The 20086-nt window shown below is 39.9% G+C and overlaps 1 protein-coding gene across 1 annotated transcript in view; it reads right to left on the reverse strand.

Annotated features, from left to right (window-relative positions):
- RAB3GAP2 (RAB3 GTPase activating non-catalytic protein subunit 2) overlaps positions 1-20086 on the reverse strand; it is a 94441-nt gene that overhangs the window by 52155 nt on the left and 22200 nt on the right. The window contains exons 3-7 of the mRNA XM_081254454.1: positions 7771-7894; positions 6814-6895; positions 4488-4535; positions 4336-4411; positions 3913-4014 (exon numbers count right to left, since the gene is read on the reverse strand). Coding sequence (XP_081110580.1) covers positions 3913-4014; positions 4336-4411; positions 4488-4535; positions 6814-6895; positions 7771-7894 — 432 coding nt within the window. The remainder of the gene's footprint in view (positions 1-3912; positions 4015-4335; positions 4412-4487; positions 4536-6813; positions 6896-7770; positions 7895-20086) is intronic.

Here is a 20086-nt window from a genome sequence, read left to right on the forward strand (position 1 = left end):
TATTCTATAACATGTTTTTCATTACTCAAAAATACATCAATTATATTCTTCCATTTCAATAAGCAAGCGAATCATTTCTTGTTGTGGAGATGCTGTATTTCATTGTATGAACCAGAATTCAGTTAACCAGTTCTTACTGATGGACATTTAGTTTGGCCTCCTGCTTCTCTGCCTTTGCTCTCCACCACCCATGCTCCACAGACAGCGTGATCTTCCTGAGACTCAGCAGACTGAACCACTCTCCTGATTAAATCTCTCCAATGGCTCCCTTTTGCACTTAGAATAAACCTGAACTGTAACCATGCTACAAGACGCGGCCCCTGTCTCTAACCTCATCTCACCTCCCTCCCCTGGCTCCTTGAACACGAAGGCCATTATCACCTCAGTACTTTCCGTGTGCCTGGACCTTCACCTCCCGGGTCTTTGCCTGCCTAATTCTTCTGATCGTTCAGGTCTCGGCTCAAATGTAGTTGCTCTGAGAGGCTACTCCTGAGCCTCTGTCTCAAACATCATCTCCATTCCCTTGTCTCAGTATACTCTCATCAACATGATTACTTCCCTCACGGCACCTATCAGAGGCTGGAATCATCTTGGAATCCTTAGTTATTCATCGCTGGTTTCCCTCCACCATCCCCAAACTGCAGGTCCCACGAAAGCAGAAACTTGGCATGTCTGGTTCACCAATGGATTCTCAGTGGTTAGAACTGGGCACATAACAGGCAGTAAATAAATATTTGTGAATGAATTAAATATTTTCATTATTATAAACATCACTGCAATAAACATTCTTCTGGATATATCTTTGCACATCACTTTGGTATAAATTCCTTCAAGGGGGTCTGTTGGGTCATAGGGTGTTCACGATTTTCATTTGTGTTATTAAACTGTCTCAACAAAGTACCTATCAATTTTTACTTCTATCAACAATACATGACAGTGTCTGTTTTTCCATATTGTCACCAACTTTTGTTAATCTTCATCTTTGCCAATCTGAAAGGTGAAAAATTATCCAAATGTAGTTGCTTATAGTCCTCAGATTGTTAATAAGGTTCAAAATTTTATCATATGCTTTAGACCAATTATATTTCTTCTTTTGAGAATTGCCTTGCCCCTTTTTCTACTGGACTGTTGGGGTGTTTCCTTTTTTTTTTTTTTTTTTTGAGGTACGCGGGCCTCTCACCATTGTGGCCTCTCCCGTTGCGGAGCACAGGCTCCGGACGCGCAGGCTCAGCGGCCATGGCTCACGGGCCCAGCCGCTCCGCGGCATGTGGGATCTTCCCGGACCGGGGCACGAACCCGTGTCCCCTGCATCGGCAGGTGGACTCTCAACCACTGCTTCACAAGGGAAGCCAGGGTGTTTCCATTTTTAAAAGACATTTGTGGGCCACAAGGGGTGGGAAGCAGGGGACGAGGGAGCTGGGGTGTGGGCTCACATAACAAGTTCACAAGGCTACGCTTACAAAGTCCACTGAGCGTGGCAGCGGGGAGAGAGCCCCTGACTCGGAGGAACTAATCACCAGCTCGTCAGTTATCTCCAAAACGAGACCGCCTTCCTGAAGAAGACACTCATACAAACACCAGTGGTCCAACAGCTGCAGAAATTATGCTAAATGACAGAGATCTTTATGCAGAAACCACGGAAGAAGTTTCTTTGACACTCCAGAAAAACATCTGGAATCTTCTCCTGCAATGATCAGCCATCACACCTACTACACTCACTGCCCCCAGAACTGAATTACAGGAAATCTGCCCCTGTGATCTTTAATAGATCTAGGAGTATACTGAAGAAGCAGCAAATAGATATTTTTGATATATAAACTGATGTATCAGATCCAGAGATGCTGTGTAGAAAACAGGGTAACGACAAAGGCTTCTCTCCGCATGTTTAATAAGTTATTTTTCAACTAAAGGATTTTCTTGACTCACAAAAGCAAAGAGCAAACAAATATTTAAATGTGAGTTATATTTTCCCGCCAGCTCTAAAAAAAGATTATTATAAACATAACCAAGTTTAAAGTGTTTAAAGAACCTTCATCTTCCAGAGAATTTGTAAAAAAAAAAAAAAAAATGGGAAATGGCTCTCAAGACATAGCCTCAATAAACAGATTATCTTCTTGGATTTCCAACAGCTTCTTCCTTGTTTCCTTCAATAGTTCCATGTTCTCCTGTCTCCTTACGATGAATATTATAAGACTTAAGTATTCAGGCTTCAGTTTTATTTTCCTATAACCTTTATGCAGAAGAATTCATTCATTATCTATTCAACCATCGTCTTCAATCTAGTCTTTGTGTCTATATGGTAGTTCTGTATCACTGCAGGCATGATGGTATTTTCATTTTATTTCCTACCATCACCTCAAACTCAACACGTCCAAAACCAAATTTAATAACCTCTGTTTACTGCCAAAGCAGTCCCCTCTTCCAGCTTTGTCAATGGCACACCTCAGGATGGAGATCTCGGAGCCAACTCATTTTTCTTTTTAAAATTCGACATCTCAATACGATAACCAGTCCTGTCAAATGTTCCTCCAAAATGATTTTTGGACTAGTCCTTTCTCTTTCCACAGCCATTGCAGTCCTGGCTCCCAGCACTGTACATCTATTACAGATAACTTAAAAAACCAGATAACTAGCCTCCCTGATTCCAGGCTCGCACAAGTCCAATTCACCCTGAAGAAAGAGTCCTTCAAGATCCCTTTGATTACATCACTTCCTTCTCATAAATCTTTAGTAGCTTCTAAATCTCCTGAATCAATTCCGATTTTCACTTGGCTTTCAAATGCATGAAAAATTTGGCCACTCAGCCTATTCAACGATTTCTCATTAGTTTCTAACATAGGTTTCTTTGTTGTCTCATACACAGTCCTATGTTTGAATCTTCCTTCATTTTTCTCCTGACTACCTAAATACTTTCCCTTCTTTTCTCACCAATTAAGTTCGATACCCATTTTCAAGGCTTAATTCAAACTTCACCCCCTCCATGAAATTTTCCTTTTTTGTCCCAGTCCTAATTGAGCTCCCTCTTCTCTAAACATGCACAGAAGTTATTCTGTTCATAAAAACTAGGAAATAATAAGGTATTGTTTAATATTACTGGTTAACTCATTCATAGGTATTAATAGGTATTAGTCTAGTCTCTCTTACTAGTTAAGTTTCTTCTAGAGCTCCAGTCCATCTATCGCACAATTTAAGTCCACATAGTCAAATGTGAAGATTTGTTTACTTCAAATCTTCTGGAAGCAGGACAGCAGAAATAAAGAAGGCATATTATATAGTTTTGACAAGGTACCAAACAAGGTGTGCTGAGCAAGAGCGTGTCAGTTTATGTGGCTCTACAATGACTTTTTGACTGTGAGACAATGAAAATCTCACACAGCACCAGGAAGAAGTGAAAACTGTGGAGAGCCTTAGACACTCAACAGTATTGTTTTCTCTATCAAAATCTTCAATGAATATAAAATATTTTCCACAATAAATAAAAACTTAATAACCCCGTTTCTGAGAAACAGGTTAGTGCAATGTGGTAGCACTATTACTAATACAGCTAGAACTTTTTTCTTTTACTCTCTATATAATTTTGGTACCTAAGTTCAAATTAAAAAGATATAAAGTTACAAACTACCATTTTGTACCTCAAGTCACTATTAAGTTCTAAAAATGAGAAAACTTTTTGTCTTCTGACTTAAGTGTTTTATTTCATTCTAGAGCAAAGCATACAATATTTCATTAAGTAAGTGAAAGCAAGACTGGTATTCTTTACTCAGCTATGAGTAGCTTATATTTCTATTTAGAATACGACAGCGCAGCTAACTGTGCCACACGAAGATGCTTAACGTTTCCACCCAATGAAAGAGGGAAGAAACGACTTCAAAGTAAAGCCACTACTACTCTGGACACAATCTCTTATGCTACCTGCTCCGTCACGCCGGGATGTCGTGGGATCTCATAGGTCCTGCACTTGAGCTGTAGCACTGGGTCCTCATTCAGGAGCTGTGACAGCAAGAGCACGCCACTCTAGGAGGAAGCACAGAGGTAAGTCCTGCTGGTTTTCTTACCAATATACCGGAACAGGTACGGCCAGAGAGCATCATTCCCCCAACGGGCCTTCTGTGGATGCCTGGTAGTCTGTTTGCAGAATATGGTTTCTCTTCTCTATAGCTCCTGCTGGAACTTTCTACCACCACTGCTCCCCCTGTTCCAGCCTCCACCCCATAAAGTATCAAATACACAGTCCCAAGGGGCAGGTGGTCATGAGTCGCAAGTGAGTGTGATGGTTGTGGGTTACCAGGTGCTCCAGTCAGCTGGTATCTCGGAACCGCACAGCACTCAACTCACCTCTGTGTAGAAGCGTACGTAACCCGAAGTAAAGCCCACCACAATGCAGGTCCAGTCTGGTCGTCCAGTGGAACTCCTGTTACAAACAAAAGTGACGATCTTAATTGCTCATAAATCAAAGCAAAGAAAACAAATGACTCATTCATCCTTACCTCTTCTGGCTTGCTAGTGGGATACACAGAGCACTGGTTACACATTCCCTAAAAACAAAAACAAAAGCATATGCTTACCTAATGAAGTGATCAGTTACTTTGAAAGCTCTATAATGGGGTGTTAAAGGGCAATTAGCGGAAGACGAGCTCTGTGGATCACTTGTATCCAATGCCTACATAAAAAAACAGTAAAACTGGGCTTCCCTGGTGGCACAGTGGTTGAGAGTCTGCCTGCCAATGCAGGGGACACGGGTTCCAGCCCTGGTCTGGGAAGATCCCACATGCCGCAGAGCAACTGGGCCCGTGAGCCACAACTACTGAGCCTGCGCATCTGGAGCCTGTGCTCCGCAACAAGAGAGGCCGCGATAGTGAGAGGCCCATGCACTGCGATGAAGTGGCCTCCGCTTGCCACAACTAGAGAAAGCCCTTGCACAGAAACGAAGGCCCAACACAGCCATAAATAAATAAATAAAGCAAACTGTCAACAAGTAAAAATAAATAAACACTATAAAAGAATTTTAAAAAATGGTGCTGGAACAACTGGAAATCTATTAAAAAAAACCAAAAAAACAAACCAGTAAAACTCCCCCCATAAGTAGGGTCATAAAATCCATTCACATAAAAGGTAATGTCACATTCACTTGTAGTTAATAAAAAACAGTGTTTTTCACTCTGTATTGTTGTGAAAAGCACAGAAGTAAAGAAAGCACACCTTTACTGTACATGACTGATTATACACAAAACTGAGAAAACATCAAATGATCACCAAGCAGTCATTTCCTACTGTTCCCCTCTCCTCCGCATCAGCTAAGGGCAGAGGGTGGGACGAACTGGCAATCACATTACAGGCAAGCTGCATTTCTGCTGAGTACGTTAATCTAGAGACTTACTGTATTTCAATTGGCTGGCTTCTTCTTTTATATTTTCCAGAAATTGCTCCTGATGACCTATTTCTATGCACCTGCTAGGCTGGATGGTCCCTAAAAGATTTTTTTTTTCTGCCACATAGACTTGAAAAATTTGTCTCGCACTCAGAGACAAGCCTCAAAATTAAAATAACTCCTACTGACTTTTATTTAACCTGTAAAACCTCAGGACCATCACCAGCTTATTCAACAAAATATAAATCCTCTTCCACATACATCAAAACAGATAATCACCAAACAAAATTAACCTTTTTGTTTGTTTGTTGTCTCTAAAGTAATTGAACCATTACGTTTGCTCTGCACTTCGGACAGAAATTAAATGTCTTCAAAATGCTTAGAATAAATGACTTAAGGAGAAATATTATTTATTTTGATTAAAGTAGAAAACAATTCATTGAGTATCTACAGAGTGTCAGGCATGTACTATGGATTTCTACTTGGTTGTCTTTATCTGAATTCAAAGTCTGAAGAATCTTATTCATTCCGACCAGGTAACTTTCAGTCATAAAAATTTAACTGAAAACAGGGTTTGGCTGCAGGTTCCAGGCTAGCGGCTCCATCATGGAACCACGCTAGAGATCTTGTTTTAAAACTCTTACTGGGACTTCCCTGGTGGCACAGTGGTTAAGAATCCGCCTGCCAATGAAGGGGACACAGGTTCAAGCCCTGGTCTGGGAAGATCCCACATGCCGCGGAGCAACTAAGCCTGTGTGCCACAACTAAACAACCTACGTTCTAGAGCCCGCGAGCCACAACTACTGAATCCACGTGCCACAACTACTGAAGCCCGCACACCCAGAGCCCATGCTCCACAACAAGAGAAGCCATCACAATGAGTAGCCCCCGCTCTCCGCAACTAGAGAAAGCCCACACGCAGCAACGAAGACCCAACGCACTCAAAAATAAATAAATAAAAGTAAATTAAAAACAAAAAAAAACCCTCTTACTGGATCAGTAGGAAACTTGAATTTACCAGCTTGCATTTCTGAAGTATTTATGAGTTTTAAGAATTAATGTAGCACTGTCCCCTTTAAGTACAAGCCCAATGCTGGCAAAGCAGAGAAGACAAGGGCTGCCCTTGACTTTTTAGCTGAATAAAATTAATGAAGAGCTGAGGAAAAGACAAAATGTAGACAGGATGTTATGGGATTCTCTCTGAATTCTCCTTTAAATTCTCTCCAAACAGGAGGTCTTTTTTTTTTTTTTTTAAGTAATCACATGGGTAATAAAATTAAAATTTACTGGCCAAATCATGCTCTACAACTTCTAAAGCTGCAAATAATATACATTTACTAAACATTCCAAACAATGAAGCTTCTTAATAGATTCACATACAAGTCAAACAATTTCACATATACATTTAACACACAGAGAGACAAAAAAAATGAACTGGTACCTACCCTTCTTCGACACTTAAAGAACCACTCCAACCAACAGCAAACTGCATTTCTTCCTTCCCTTTATCACTATGTTTCCATTTTGCTGAGAAAAAATTAAGTTATCACACAAAATAACTTCTTTAACTATAGTACACTAAAACAGAATTTATAAATTTCACTCTTTCTCTTTAGAATGATGAGTACAGAATTGAATAGTTCTATATTAATTGATTTGGGTCTTTTCCTAGGTAAATATAAGATAATGTTTAAAATTTTTTATAAGATTTTTATAAAACTCTCTCTTTAGTCTCTTTCCTCCAATTCAATCCATATAATAAAGTTATTAATTCTTATGTACCACCCCACCTTTCTTATTTATAAAACTACTTTTTATCTTTAGTTGGCAGAGAAAATTTTTCTATTAGATTTATGCTACTGGAGGGCAAATCTGCTTTATAAGACCATTCCATATCCATTTAAAATAAGATCTTATTTTGATCAGTGAGGTTTTCCACATTCTATATATACCCAAACTTTAAATTTAATCTTCAACAAAAATTATAAGCTGAAAAATTATGCCCCAAACAGGAAACTACAGCACTGTGAGTTTTCAAATTAGAGTTGAAAGTCACTTAACTCACACTATTACTAAGAAGCAGTCAGTGCCCTTTTTAGCTCTGACTGCCCCTTGCAAGAATTGGGCAATGCCCAGTATTGCCTCTGAAATGCCATAGAGAGACAGCTACAGTATCTGCAGCCAAGAAAGAAAAAGGGAGGAAAGAAACAAGAGAAGAAAGGAAAAAGAAAGGGGAAAAGAGAGAGAGAAATAAAAAGAAAGAGAATAAAAAGTGTTATGTAACATATCAAACTATGGAATGCCACCATATAATGCATACGAGAGAAGTAAAACTTTTTCTTTCTACCTAATCCATTTTCTATTCTATGCATTAAAATAAATGAAAATAACAGAGTACTTACGCACTAGAAATACAGCTTTTTGCTCCCGAGCTATAACCATAAGATCATTGGTTGGAGATAAGGATAAAACACAGTCATGAAGCCAGGAAGTTTTTTGTGTTTTGCACGTATTTCCTTCTTCTTCCTGAGAATAAAACTACAATTACTTCCATGGAAAAATATCGAGAATAGTTCAACTCAGCATGTCCACCTTGAGAAGCAAGGGAGAAGAAAAAAGGAAAAAGAAACCTTCCCAATTCTTTTATAGTCTCAGTAATATTCCTTATCAAAACATGTCAAAGATGACCAATAAACAAAATATCCACTACAAGCGGATCTCAGTTCTGAATATTAATTGAAAATTTTTAAAATAAAACAGATAGCAAGACATTAAAAGAACCTCCCATAGGGATTATTCTAGGAATAATTCGGTACTAGGAAATTTAGTAAATAACCCTATTCGAGACAGATAGCTAGGGTATCTGCAGCTAGACAGCAAAGAAAACATTATCTGATGATTACGACCTGTAAAGTATGATAATTTGGACACATCTTTTTATGTAACCTGAAAGGTGTTCTCTTTTTTTAATTGAAAATGCATTCACTAAGTAGGTAAATTCCCATGGTTAAAAATCCACAGATCTAAAAAGGCCTTCTCTGCAAAGTCTCTCTGATATTCCTGTATTCCGGCCCTCTCTTTGTTCACTCTGGAGACAGCAGTGCGACCGGTTCTCGTACGTTATTTCCAGAGACACCACTCACATGGGCAAATACATTTAACTACCCCTTTTCCCCTTTTTCTGATACAAATGGTAGCATACTATATGCATACTTCTATATTTTACTGTACCTCAGACTTCATTCTACACGAAGTTTCTTAATTTTTTAAATGGCTGCATAGCATTCCATTGTATAGACACACCATAATTTAGTCAACCAGCGCCCTACGGATGGACATTTGTGTTGTTTACACTCTTTTGCTACTACAAACTATGCTACAATGAATAACGTTATACATCTGTCAGTTTATGTGGGAGTGTGTCAGCAAGGTAAGTTTCTAGAAGTGAAACTGTTGGGTCAAAGGGAATGTGTATTAGTAAATTTGCTAGATATCCCCAAAGTGTGCTCCACAGAAGTTGTGTTAATTTATAATCTGACCCAGCAAGTTTTGAAAGTGCTTGCTTCCTCAGGGGCTCTTCAAATGATGCTTCAACTCTGACTGATCTTCGTCCAACAAACAGGTAAAAAGTAATATCTCAGTCTCTTGCGTTTCTCTTATGAGTGAAAATAGGCATTTTTTCATATGCTTAAGAGCCTTTTCTATGAACACTGTGTTCTTTCCTTTGCAGATCTCCTGCTGGATTGCTGTTCTTTTTCTAGTTGATTTGTATATACTCTTTACATACGAGGAAAATGGTCCTTTGAACATAAGAGTTGTAAATAGTTTTTCCCAGTTCATGTCGTAGCTTATTTTTCTTCACACAGAAGTTTTTTATGTAGCTAAATTATCAACCAACTATTCTCTTACGGCTTCTAGATTTTATGTCATGCGGACTCCTACCTCATGTAACCCTACCCGATAGCTTTTGGATTGAATTAATCAAGATGGGGGCAGGTAAGAGGGGGGAGGAGATGCAGCCTGCTTTCATAAAAAAAATATATATATATATATACATATTTATGTTTTTTAAACTTGCAGTAAGCATGCATTACTAGCATAATGAAATTTAAAAGATTTTAAAAACAGAAAATCATCCTAATCAGAAATACTATGGTAGTATTTCTAAGAAAGATAAATTATTTCTTGCTGTGATACTATCAAAGAAATGTTTAAAATATAAATAAAATATGGGTTATAGGACCTCTTCAGGAAAATCTCCAAGTAGGTCTGAAGCCTCTGGGATAGTCATGTGATTATTTTTCCTTCTCAGTGGAACACTGAGGAATCGAATAGATTTGGAACTTCTTTCTTCTGCAAGGTATGCTAAAGAGGCTGCACCCACTCCCAAAAGATAAGGAGAAGAGTAATACTGGCAAAATCCCAGTTTTGTTTTAGTAAAGCTCCATTTTTTAGGAATTTTGCTATCCAGTTTGCTGTTTTGTTGTGATTTGTTTTTTCAGTTTGCTCTTCTGAATGTGTATTTTTCTACATATAAACTAGGGAGAAAATGATCCCCTAAAGATGAAAGTTATGAGGTAAAAGTCAGTTGTAATTCATTTCTCCTGGACCCACAATTTCTGTCAGAGCATACAGTCTGTTTAGCCAGCACTCACCCAGGAGTCCTCACGGTGCCTCGGCTGTAAGCTGAGGGCATCACGACCCTACGGTTCCCTCCTCAGTAACTGAGACCCAATTATACCAACTCTGAGGCTCAGGATTTTTCAAATGATTGGAGTCTCCCCTTCAGTAAGAAGGCTAGAAGCAGGGCAAGTCATACAGGGATATAATTCAGGTATCGTGTTTGATAAGAAATTAGGAGCGTCTAAAACTCTTTGATTGGTCTCTTATCCTAAAATTTCCAACTCACTGCAATAAAAAAGAAATCCAAACAATGCTCCAGAAAAGGGATAATGCAGCTCTCATTTTGGCAAGTTCCACAAAAAATAACTTAAAAAAATAACTGAACATCTATACAAATGGGTTCTTCCTTTTATCACACTTCCAAAATTATGTACAAACAGTAAACTGTAAAAAGTCTGTAAAAGTTACTTTTCAACAAAGAACACTATTTCTGTGCTTCTATGCTGTTTTCAAAATAATGCCACTAATAAGGATGAGATCTGTATTCTTATGTTTGCTCAAAAGACAAAGAGTTTAAGAAATTCAAAGATGGAAGGCATTTAAAGACTAACTGGCCCAAACCTCATTTCATAATAAAGATAGCAGAGTCTTAGGGCAGTTAAGAGATGTGCTCCGGGCCACACAATCAGTGTCAGAGCCCAAAGGAGGGCCCTGCTCATCGTGGTGGGTACCTGCGACAGCTCTTTGAGAAGCCTGGCTCCCCTTGGGATTTGACTCTAGTCTCAGTCAATGAAAAGTCTTTCTCAAAAAGAACTTCCCTATTACTTATCACTGTATACCAGGCTAATCTTTCTGTGGTTCTGTGAACCGACTTAGAGCCATGAAGAACCATACTTGAACATGGGAGCCAGCATATTCTTGAGGCGTTCCTTTAAGCATTCCTTTAGAAATACTCTGCCCTCTCTTTTCTGTCTGTCCATCTCAAGTTCCAGCTCCTATCACAATCCCATCCTCCTCTGACTTCTACCGTCTTTCGAACTTATTGCAGTGAAAACTCTTACTATTCTCTGTTTATGCTGGGATTACATTTCTCCCATGCTAGACTAGAAGCCTTCTACGCTTTCTATGACTCAACTCCACATGCAGCACAGCCCTAATGGCAAAAATGAGCAAATAAGAGCGTTCCAATTTCTCCTTACTTGTAGTCACAAGGATACTTGAATAACCTAATATTTATTCTTGCACATGAAACTGTACGACAATGAGCAATTGATTCAAAGTTAGTATCCTAAGTAACGTATCCTTAAGTAATAGCATCTTTAGTTATGTTTTTCCTTAAGTAATATTACGATTTAACATTTCAAGATTCTGGCTGACATATCCATGGCAGGTACAAGTTATATATAAAAAGGGACGGAGTACTACTCCCTTAGTTGGGCCTAGAACTCAATGTCAAATTATGATCATGCTCTGTCGGCCACCAACCCAGCAAATGGACTACAAGTGATCCCAGAGCAAACATGAATTTTGCCACATAAGTACTAACCAAGATAAAAGCACAAGAAACCGATATCACTTACATAGAAGCAAATTCAGAGACACTACTCCACAATGACTAGCTACATCCCTAACCCTGCTGAGCCATCTCATAAATGTACATTTTTAGTAGCATGAAACCAGAAAAAGCATCGTCACATGGACCAGCATTCCAGTTTCATCTCTTGATGGTGGGGGGGAAAGGGGGTGAAAACCAGTATCTTCTGTCATCCTTCACTGCATTTCCTTTTCTCTGTCCTCTCTAACTCTCCATCTTTCCTTGTCACTGTGGGACTAAAAGCAGATCCCCCTAGTCTGTCGTGGCAAAGCTGGACGCGTACAAGCAGGAGTTCCATACACCAAAAACAGGTTAGGAAACGCTCACATGATTCTATTATACAGGCATACCTCAGAGATATTGTGGGTTTGGCTCCAGACCTCCACAATGAAGCAAATATCACAACAAAGTGAGTCACATGAATTTTTTGATTTCCCAGCACATATAAAAGTTATGTTTACACTATCCTGCGGTCTATGAAGTGTGTAATAATAGCATTACATCTTTAAAAATGTATATACTGTAATTTTAAGATACTTTATTGATAAAAAATGCCAACCATCATCTCAGCCTTCAGCAAGTCATAATCTTTTTGCTGGTGGAGGGTTTGAAATAGTTCAAGAATTGCCAAAATGTGACAAAGAGACATGAAGTGGGCAAGCGTTGGAAAATGGCACCGATAAGTTGTTTGAGGCAAGGTTACCACGAACCTTCAATTTGCAAAAAAAAAAAAGCTCTATCTGCAAAGTGCAATGAAATGGGGCGTGCTTGTAGTATATTATGTTATGCTATATTATTATATCATATCATCATTAGGATTTGACGTGTCATAAAATTCTAGAGCTAAAGCTTTAGTCTTGCCGCTTGGGAACGATGCTAGCTTTTGTCACGAAATGCAAGGGTGCGTGCTCTGAATACGAGCTCGACAGCTCTTCTGATCCACAGCCACAGTGGGGTGGGCGTGGGACGACCACCAGCTCCCAGTCACGTGTAATTCCAAAGGCACAACATTCAGTGTATCAGGTTCAATAAGATAAAAAGCCACTAACGACACAACTAAAAACAAGTGATATCCTTAAAATTATACACAGTGGTAGATTTTTGTTATTTCTCCATGGGTTTAGCTATTTTGCCCCAAGCAGTGTAAATGTTATCAGAAAAGCATAAAGCAAATTTACAAATTGACAACAACTGGCAGTGGAGGTGGGAGAAGAAGTCTTACATGAATCAAATTTCTTTCAATAAGTCCTCAAAAGAGAAAAAAAAAATCCCTTGGTACATCTGGGTGATGTACATCAACAATCAACATGCTACATACAAAGGCAAACAAAGAATAAAAGGATGGGAAAGTTCTATAATGTCTGTTGTTCTATAATGTCTGCTACTCTGTAACCAAGCAATTTGGTAGAAATCAGGCCGCAGTCACTTGAAATCTCCTCTCACCATAAGGAAATCCTTTGGCATCATCCTAGGCAGAGGACAGTGGGCCCGTCCAGGAGTGTTTGCCCCAGATGTGTGCTTGCGTTTGGCCACCTCACTCAACAGGAATGAGACAGAAATGACGGCAGTGATTTGGATGATGTGCACAGCAACATCTGCCAAACGCTTACTAAGTGCCAGACGCTGCGGTAAATGCTTTACACGTAAGTCTTACTTAATTCTCCCTGTCACTCTATAAAGAAGGTTCCATTACTACCCTCATTTTGAGGTAACTTCTCCACATCACACAGACGGAGCAGGGATTTGGACACAGGTATGTGGACACTGGCACTGGGGTTCAGTTGCCTGGGCAACCTCTGTGCTGCTTCCACACTGCACTGCCCTGGGAAGCTGGGCCCTATAAGGAAAACTGCCACAGCACCTTTAACTCTGCTCTGCTGCTGTGCATTCAGAATGAAGGGGGTGACGAGAAGCTCTACCCCGCTTCTAGACTAAAAGACGAGTGCCCCTCAATGATTAAAAAAGTAAACGGAGGAAAGAGGGCTGTAAAGGCCTAGTTAGAATGTGCCAGGAAGCCTCAGCACACATTCGTTGGCCAATAAGATGCCAGCTCATCACTGGTTTCTACCATAAGGGCATCTGCCTACCAATTAGATTTTTCTGAAAACCTCCCACACAATAATGGGGCCCACAGCCATGAACAAAACTCCCTTGAAGATAATGATCCTAAAATAATGCCATCCTCTGATCAGGTAGTTAATTTCACCCGCGGGGCATGATATTAAAAAAAAAACAGCATCACCAGGGACTACCATGGCTTTTCACAAAAGCCAGCACGTACCCAGTTACTAAAGGTAACATTAAATACATCCATTAGCCATAAAACACAGTCCCTGTTTCGGGGTGGGAAGAGAGAATGTATAATTTTATTTTAGTGTGGCCTAAACTTCAAGGATTTTTCTTTGCCTTGAGACTAGTAAAATTTTTTCTCAACCTGCACAAATAACAGAAACCACTGATGTGGGTTATGAAAAGGAATCTTTTCTAAACACTGGGGCTGTAACAGATATATATTCTAAAAATTTACTTCTTTTGATTTTAAGCCCACAAATTTGTCAAACGATTAGCCTTTCACAATGCAGCATATGGTAAAACTGCAGTAATTTAACCAGCCTTTCAATTATAGCTGGCCACCATAGGGGTTGGTAAATTATCACTCGGTAAACATAGTGGCAAATGTTTTCTGGTGTATCAGCTACTGTGATGACTAGAGAACCACTGAAGTAGCCCACAGTAATTTTTCAAAGCTTTCAATTTTAGTTAATAAGTCTGTTGTTTGCAATTTTTACTGTCACTGTCATCGTGCTAACTTTCACAGGCATGTACACGTAACAGTGGTGCCAGCAAAATCCAGTATAAATAAGGGTCTGTCAGCATATTCACTGTAATTCTCAGTAGTTTACTACCTAAATCAAAGAAATAAACCAGTCAGTTACACTTTCTAAACAAAGAGACATAAGTGCTTCAGCAATTTTGAAACCCAAAAAAGTAAATAACGCCATGTAAGTTTTCCTTTTTTCTAGTCTACTGTTAGCATATATAATACCCAATGCTTCTCAAACATTTTTTTAGGTAGCAAGACTTTTTATTCCTGACCAAATTTTATACAATATCTTAATATATGATACAGATAAAAGCAGAAATGAGGAAGCTACCTAGCACCTTTGCAGAGCCCTAGAGCTTTCTCTAACATGGCATGAAAAGTATTGGTCCTGGCCATTTTCCAGATCAGGGACTAAAATTCTCAAATGAAAGATCTTAAGGTCTTGTCAAAATTAAAATGAGGCAAGGCAAGAGCTCTAAATCTGGTTACAAATTTGATTACAGATAACCCAAAGGAAAAAAAAATTACGAACACTATTAGTCACAAAATCTCCGACTTCAATCTCAATTTTTAAAATTATTTTTCTTCCTAACCTTAGAGGAAGTTAATGATAATTCAGTAACTCTTATAGTTTTATTTCAACTGTCAATTCAAGTAGGATTAATTCTGCTATTATTTATTTTTTAATTGTATATATAATGTGGCTCCATTTTTAGAGAATTTTCTGTGTGGCCCATTCATCCAACCACTCAACCAAATATGCCTACATTTATAACCTCTTAAAGTTAATAATGATGATTATCCTTAGGTGTTAGAAAGTTGATTATCTTACTCTTTTTATTTTTCTATAATACCTGAATTTTCGGTAATAAACGTGTCATTTTTACAAAACAAATTCATTACTCATAAAAAAATTCATTTCACAAATAATTACAATAAAACACCAAAACTAAAAAGCATACTTCTTTATTTTTGAAACAACTGTTTAATATTAAATACTAAAGCTATGTGCTCCCTAGGCACCATGGGATATAAGAAAGTACCAAACAATTCCTGCTCAAAAACTTTACTGTCTAGTTGGACAAATAAGACTAATAAACAAGAATCAATTAGCACCCAATATAAATCAAAATAGAGCTAATAGTTAAATTAAATGCTATGGACCTTAAATTGCTATTAGTGTCCACACACACACACACACACACACACACACACACGCACGCACGCACGCACGCACACACACGACAACAGTACACGTTCCTAAAAAATATTGGAGTGAAAAGCTTGAAAAGATGACAGACCTCACTCATAAATTTTAAAGTACAAATTAAAACACTGAAATGGCATTTCACACCATTCTGATTTTGCAAAGATTAAAGTTTGACAATCTACTAGGGGCCAACAATTTCAAAAAGTACCTGAGAAAAGCAGGCCTCTGTAAGAAAACACATCCATCTCTCATAGTTCTGAGTTTCCCAATATTGATAAAACTATAGGTATAGAGAAATATTTCATTTCTTACAAAATAAATAGAGCACAATGGTAAAAAGCAATTACCTCAGAGATGTTTTCATTTCTGTGACACAGAGAGTAGGAGGCACTCTCACATACTGTGTCTGGAATACACACTGGGGCAGGCTTTGGGCAGCACCCTTCAACAATTTTTATTAAAATTTGAAATATGTACACTTTTTAACCTTAGCCATTCCACTTTTAGTTACTTATTCTAAAGGAAAAAATAAGAATGGCTAACATTTATTGAGCACATACTATGTATGTTCCAGGTACTATTCTAAGTGCGTCTCATTTCATCCTCTTAATAATCCTATGATTTTAATCCTACAACTAATAATCCTGTTAGTCCCACTTTAGGCATGACGTAACTGGACTGAGAGAAGTTAGGTAACTTGCCCAAGGTTTAGCAGTCACTGAGTGGCAGAGTTAGGATAGAAATTCAGGCAGTCTGACTTTCATTCACGACACTACACACATGTGTAACCAAAGATGCACAGTAGATATAAAGATGATTACAGCATCTCCTGTGACAGAAAACAGAAAAGACAGAGAACAAACAAAAACAAAATGTCCCTCAACAGGGGTGTGGCTAAATAAATCATAGCATATCTATACAATGAAATAGTTAGTATTCCTTTACAAGAACTAGATGATTTATATATGCAGACACAGAAAAACCTCCATATGACATTAAATGGAAAAGACAAGAGGTAGAACAATATGTAAAAATGAAGCCTACATGGACTTTCAGGTAAAGAGAGAATTAAACAGATCAATTTTACTCTCACTTTCCCCAGCACTCTCAACCCCACTAGAAACAACAGTAGAAGAGTTTGTTTCAAGTACAGACAAAAAGAAGGAGAGGAGAAAAGCCACTAAAACTTGAGAGCTAGAAAGCAGATGGACAGGTGGTAACTGATTTTACAGTCCCTGGAAAACTAACTCCCACTAAAGTGGTGGCGAGGAAAGCTGAGAAGCAACCCCAGCTGCACTGCAAGATTGCCAATAGGCTTCGGAGTTGGGGCCAGCTCCCCCTGGGAGTGAGGGCAAAGATGTGGCTGAAGTCAGGAGGCTTGGTTGAAAGCAGGTCCCCAGATCCCTTCCCCCACCCCCACACAGTCAGCCACTGTCCCTCCCTCCCTGGCAGAAGACCAGAGGCCCATCACCAAGCCAAAACCAACTGACAGAGCTACCCTGCAGGAATGCCTGAGGAGTCCAGACTTGAACTAAAATTAACAACTATCAACAAGGGCAAGGAAAAGTGGCGGCTGACTACATAGTGAGACTGAAAATAGGTCACTCTTAAATATTTAGGCATAAATAGTGCCACCGAGACTGAGCCCGGATACTGGTTGGTCTGTGGCCAAAGACCGGGGAACAGCTTACACTCACCTTTGTTGGCTGGCAAACAATCCTTTAACTGCACTTTTCACACTAGCAAATCACTCCACCGGTATCTACTAAAACCAAACTCATGGCCATAAAGATCAAAGGGTTTTTTCCCCCGCCTCTTCTATTTTTTTTCATTTATTAAATAACTTTATTTATTGTTTTTAATTGAGGTAGGGCTGATTTACAAGATCAAAAGTTTTGAGGCCCCCAAAAGAGGCCACGAAATTTTAGAGAACAAAAAGGGGTAAAGGCAGCAAGAAAAGCTGGGAGAGTTGTACTGAAAGCCATGGGCGAGACCAAGATTTCTGAACTCCAGCACGACTAACATTTGGGGTGGACACTCCTTTGTTTGAAGGGTTGTCCTGTGCATTGTAAGACGCTTCACAGCACCCCTCCCTGGCCTCTACCCACTTAGATGTACCTTCCCCCAAGTTGCGACAAACAAAAATGTCTCCAGACATTGTCAAATGCCCCCTAAGGGGCAAAATCACCCCCAGTTGAGAAGCACTAGGCTAAACCCAGCTTGTGTTAATGCGGAGAGGAAAGTCACTGGCAAAATGAGTGTTTCTAATAGTCCAAGGTCCAAAGTCCTGATGAGAGCCCACCTGAGGAAAGAGACCCTCTGCGGCACCATCCCCTCACGGGAGGAGGGCCTCGGGCGTATCCTTAGCGTAATGTGCGTGCTCTCCTTCCGCCTCTGGCCAATCCACTGCTTAGGTCTCTTGCGTGGTAGATGGCACCCCAGTCTAAGGACACTAAAATAAGGCAAAATATTTCCCAGCATTACCCCAGATTATTAATGCTCTAAGAGTCTCTAATCAGGTCATGTTGTCTCCTATTTCTCAGCCTGTAAACAAACGTTTTTCTGGGGCCTCTATCTGACCAGCATGCTTTTTTCATTCCCTGTTAATCTGCTAAATCGTTAGTGCCTCGGTAAACTGCATTATATCACCTTCTGTAAAACAGATGGAACACATTCCTAAGGTGTCTCTTAAGTGGAAAATTTCCATGCTGCCTACCTTAACTGAGGACCTTAACCCAGGACCTTCTGTGCTTCCTGTTCCAGAAATCGCTGTCAAGCAAATCCCTGATTCTATACTTCCAACCCTTTGGTCTTAATACACCAATGAAGGAAAGCTCATTAAATCTGCCTTGCCGGTTAAAATTAAATTAAATCCTATCAAGCTTCTTCCCGAACCGCCTAGATTCCCATTATAGCATGAGGCTGAGCAAAATACCACTTCTTTCCCAAAGTAAAAAAATTATAACCCCAACTAAAAGCCCTTACAACACTGTAAAAAAAATACTATTTACTATTTGTTATAGGATCATTCATAGGTAGATGTTGTAGTACAACTACCTTCTTTTCCCATTTCCCCCAGCCAGGTCCCATTTGTCATGATGTCAGCTTAAACTATAGTACAGAGGAAGATCTTTGTTTTGCCTTTTCTTCCGTCTTGAAAGCCTATTCTGTTTGCCTTTCAATCCTTTCGTGTATTTACTCACGGGCAAGGAGGAATTCCTTAACCTTACTCACTGCACTTGTACACATAAAAGTTACGCCTGACATGGATCCATTATTTGGGGCATTGTTATGGACTGAATTGTATCCTGCACCCAAAATTCACATGTTGACACCCTAACCCCCCAGTGTGACTGTACCTGAAGATGGGGCCTTTGAGGAGGTTAATTAGGGTTAAAAGAGGTCATAAGGGCACAGCCCTCTGACAGACTGGTATCCTTCTAAGAAGAGGAAGGGACACCAGAACCGGCTCTCTGTCTTCATGCACAGGGGAAAGGCCAGGTGAGGACACGGCAAGAATGCAGCCATCTGCAAGCCAGGAAGAGGAGTCTCACCAGAAACCTACCCTGAGGGCACCCTGATCTTGGGCTTCCAGCTTCCAGGACGGTGAGAAAATAAATTTCTGTTGTTTGAGCCACCCAGTCTGTGGTATTCTGTTACGGCAGCCAAGCAGACTAACACAGGTATGAAATATCTATAGTAGAAGGACGTTTGTCCTCTTCTTCAAGAGAAGCCATCCTTAAAGTTCCAAAGCCTACCAGTGTCACAGACGCTTGCTTTCTTGGACGTGGCTGGCTACTGCTGAAAACAGATACTAGACTATGCTTTCTTCCCTAAGCCCTCATTATAGCTGACACCCCAGAATCGAAATTAAAGAGGCTTTCTCCTTCCTTAGAAAAGCCTTATCCAGACCCCTGGTACTAAATCTCTATGATTACAGAAGCCCTGTACTCTCTACTGCCATAAAAATAAGAAACGACTCTCAAAGAGCTGACAGACCTCTGGAGATAAAAGGCACCTGAAGTTTCTATAGCTGTTTGCTGGACTCAGTAGCAGCGAGTTGGCCTTCAGGTCGGCATTCGGTGGCAGTGGCTCCTGCACTTTCCTCTTGGGCACCCTTCTCTGTGGTTCACCGACACACCACTGCAGCCCGCCCAAACGGACCAGAACACAACGTGTCTCTAATGCCAGACTAATGAAGAATGAAAGCCTACTTTCTTCTGCTGGTCACAGTAACCACCACCCAGTGGCAACTGACAGAGAAGCCTCTCATTGTTTTGACAGTGGCAGCGCCCGGACACAACCATAAACTGACTTGATGACAGTCCACTTTTGCCAGTCCTGGTCTCTCTCATCTTTAATGTGGACAAGGCCTGCCAGGTGGACTCTGAGGGAAGGCAGGTTTTGAGTTTGCTGTGTGTCCATGACAAGAGAGGGTCCAAGTTCCCTCTCCGTGCCGACGAGGTG

This window comes from Mesoplodon bidens (assembly GCF_964165515.1).
Source record: "Mesoplodon bidens genome assembly, chromosome: 2".
In the NCBI taxonomy this organism is placed as follows: domain Eukaryota; kingdom Metazoa; phylum Chordata; class Mammalia; order Artiodactyla; family Ziphiidae; genus Mesoplodon; species Mesoplodon bidens.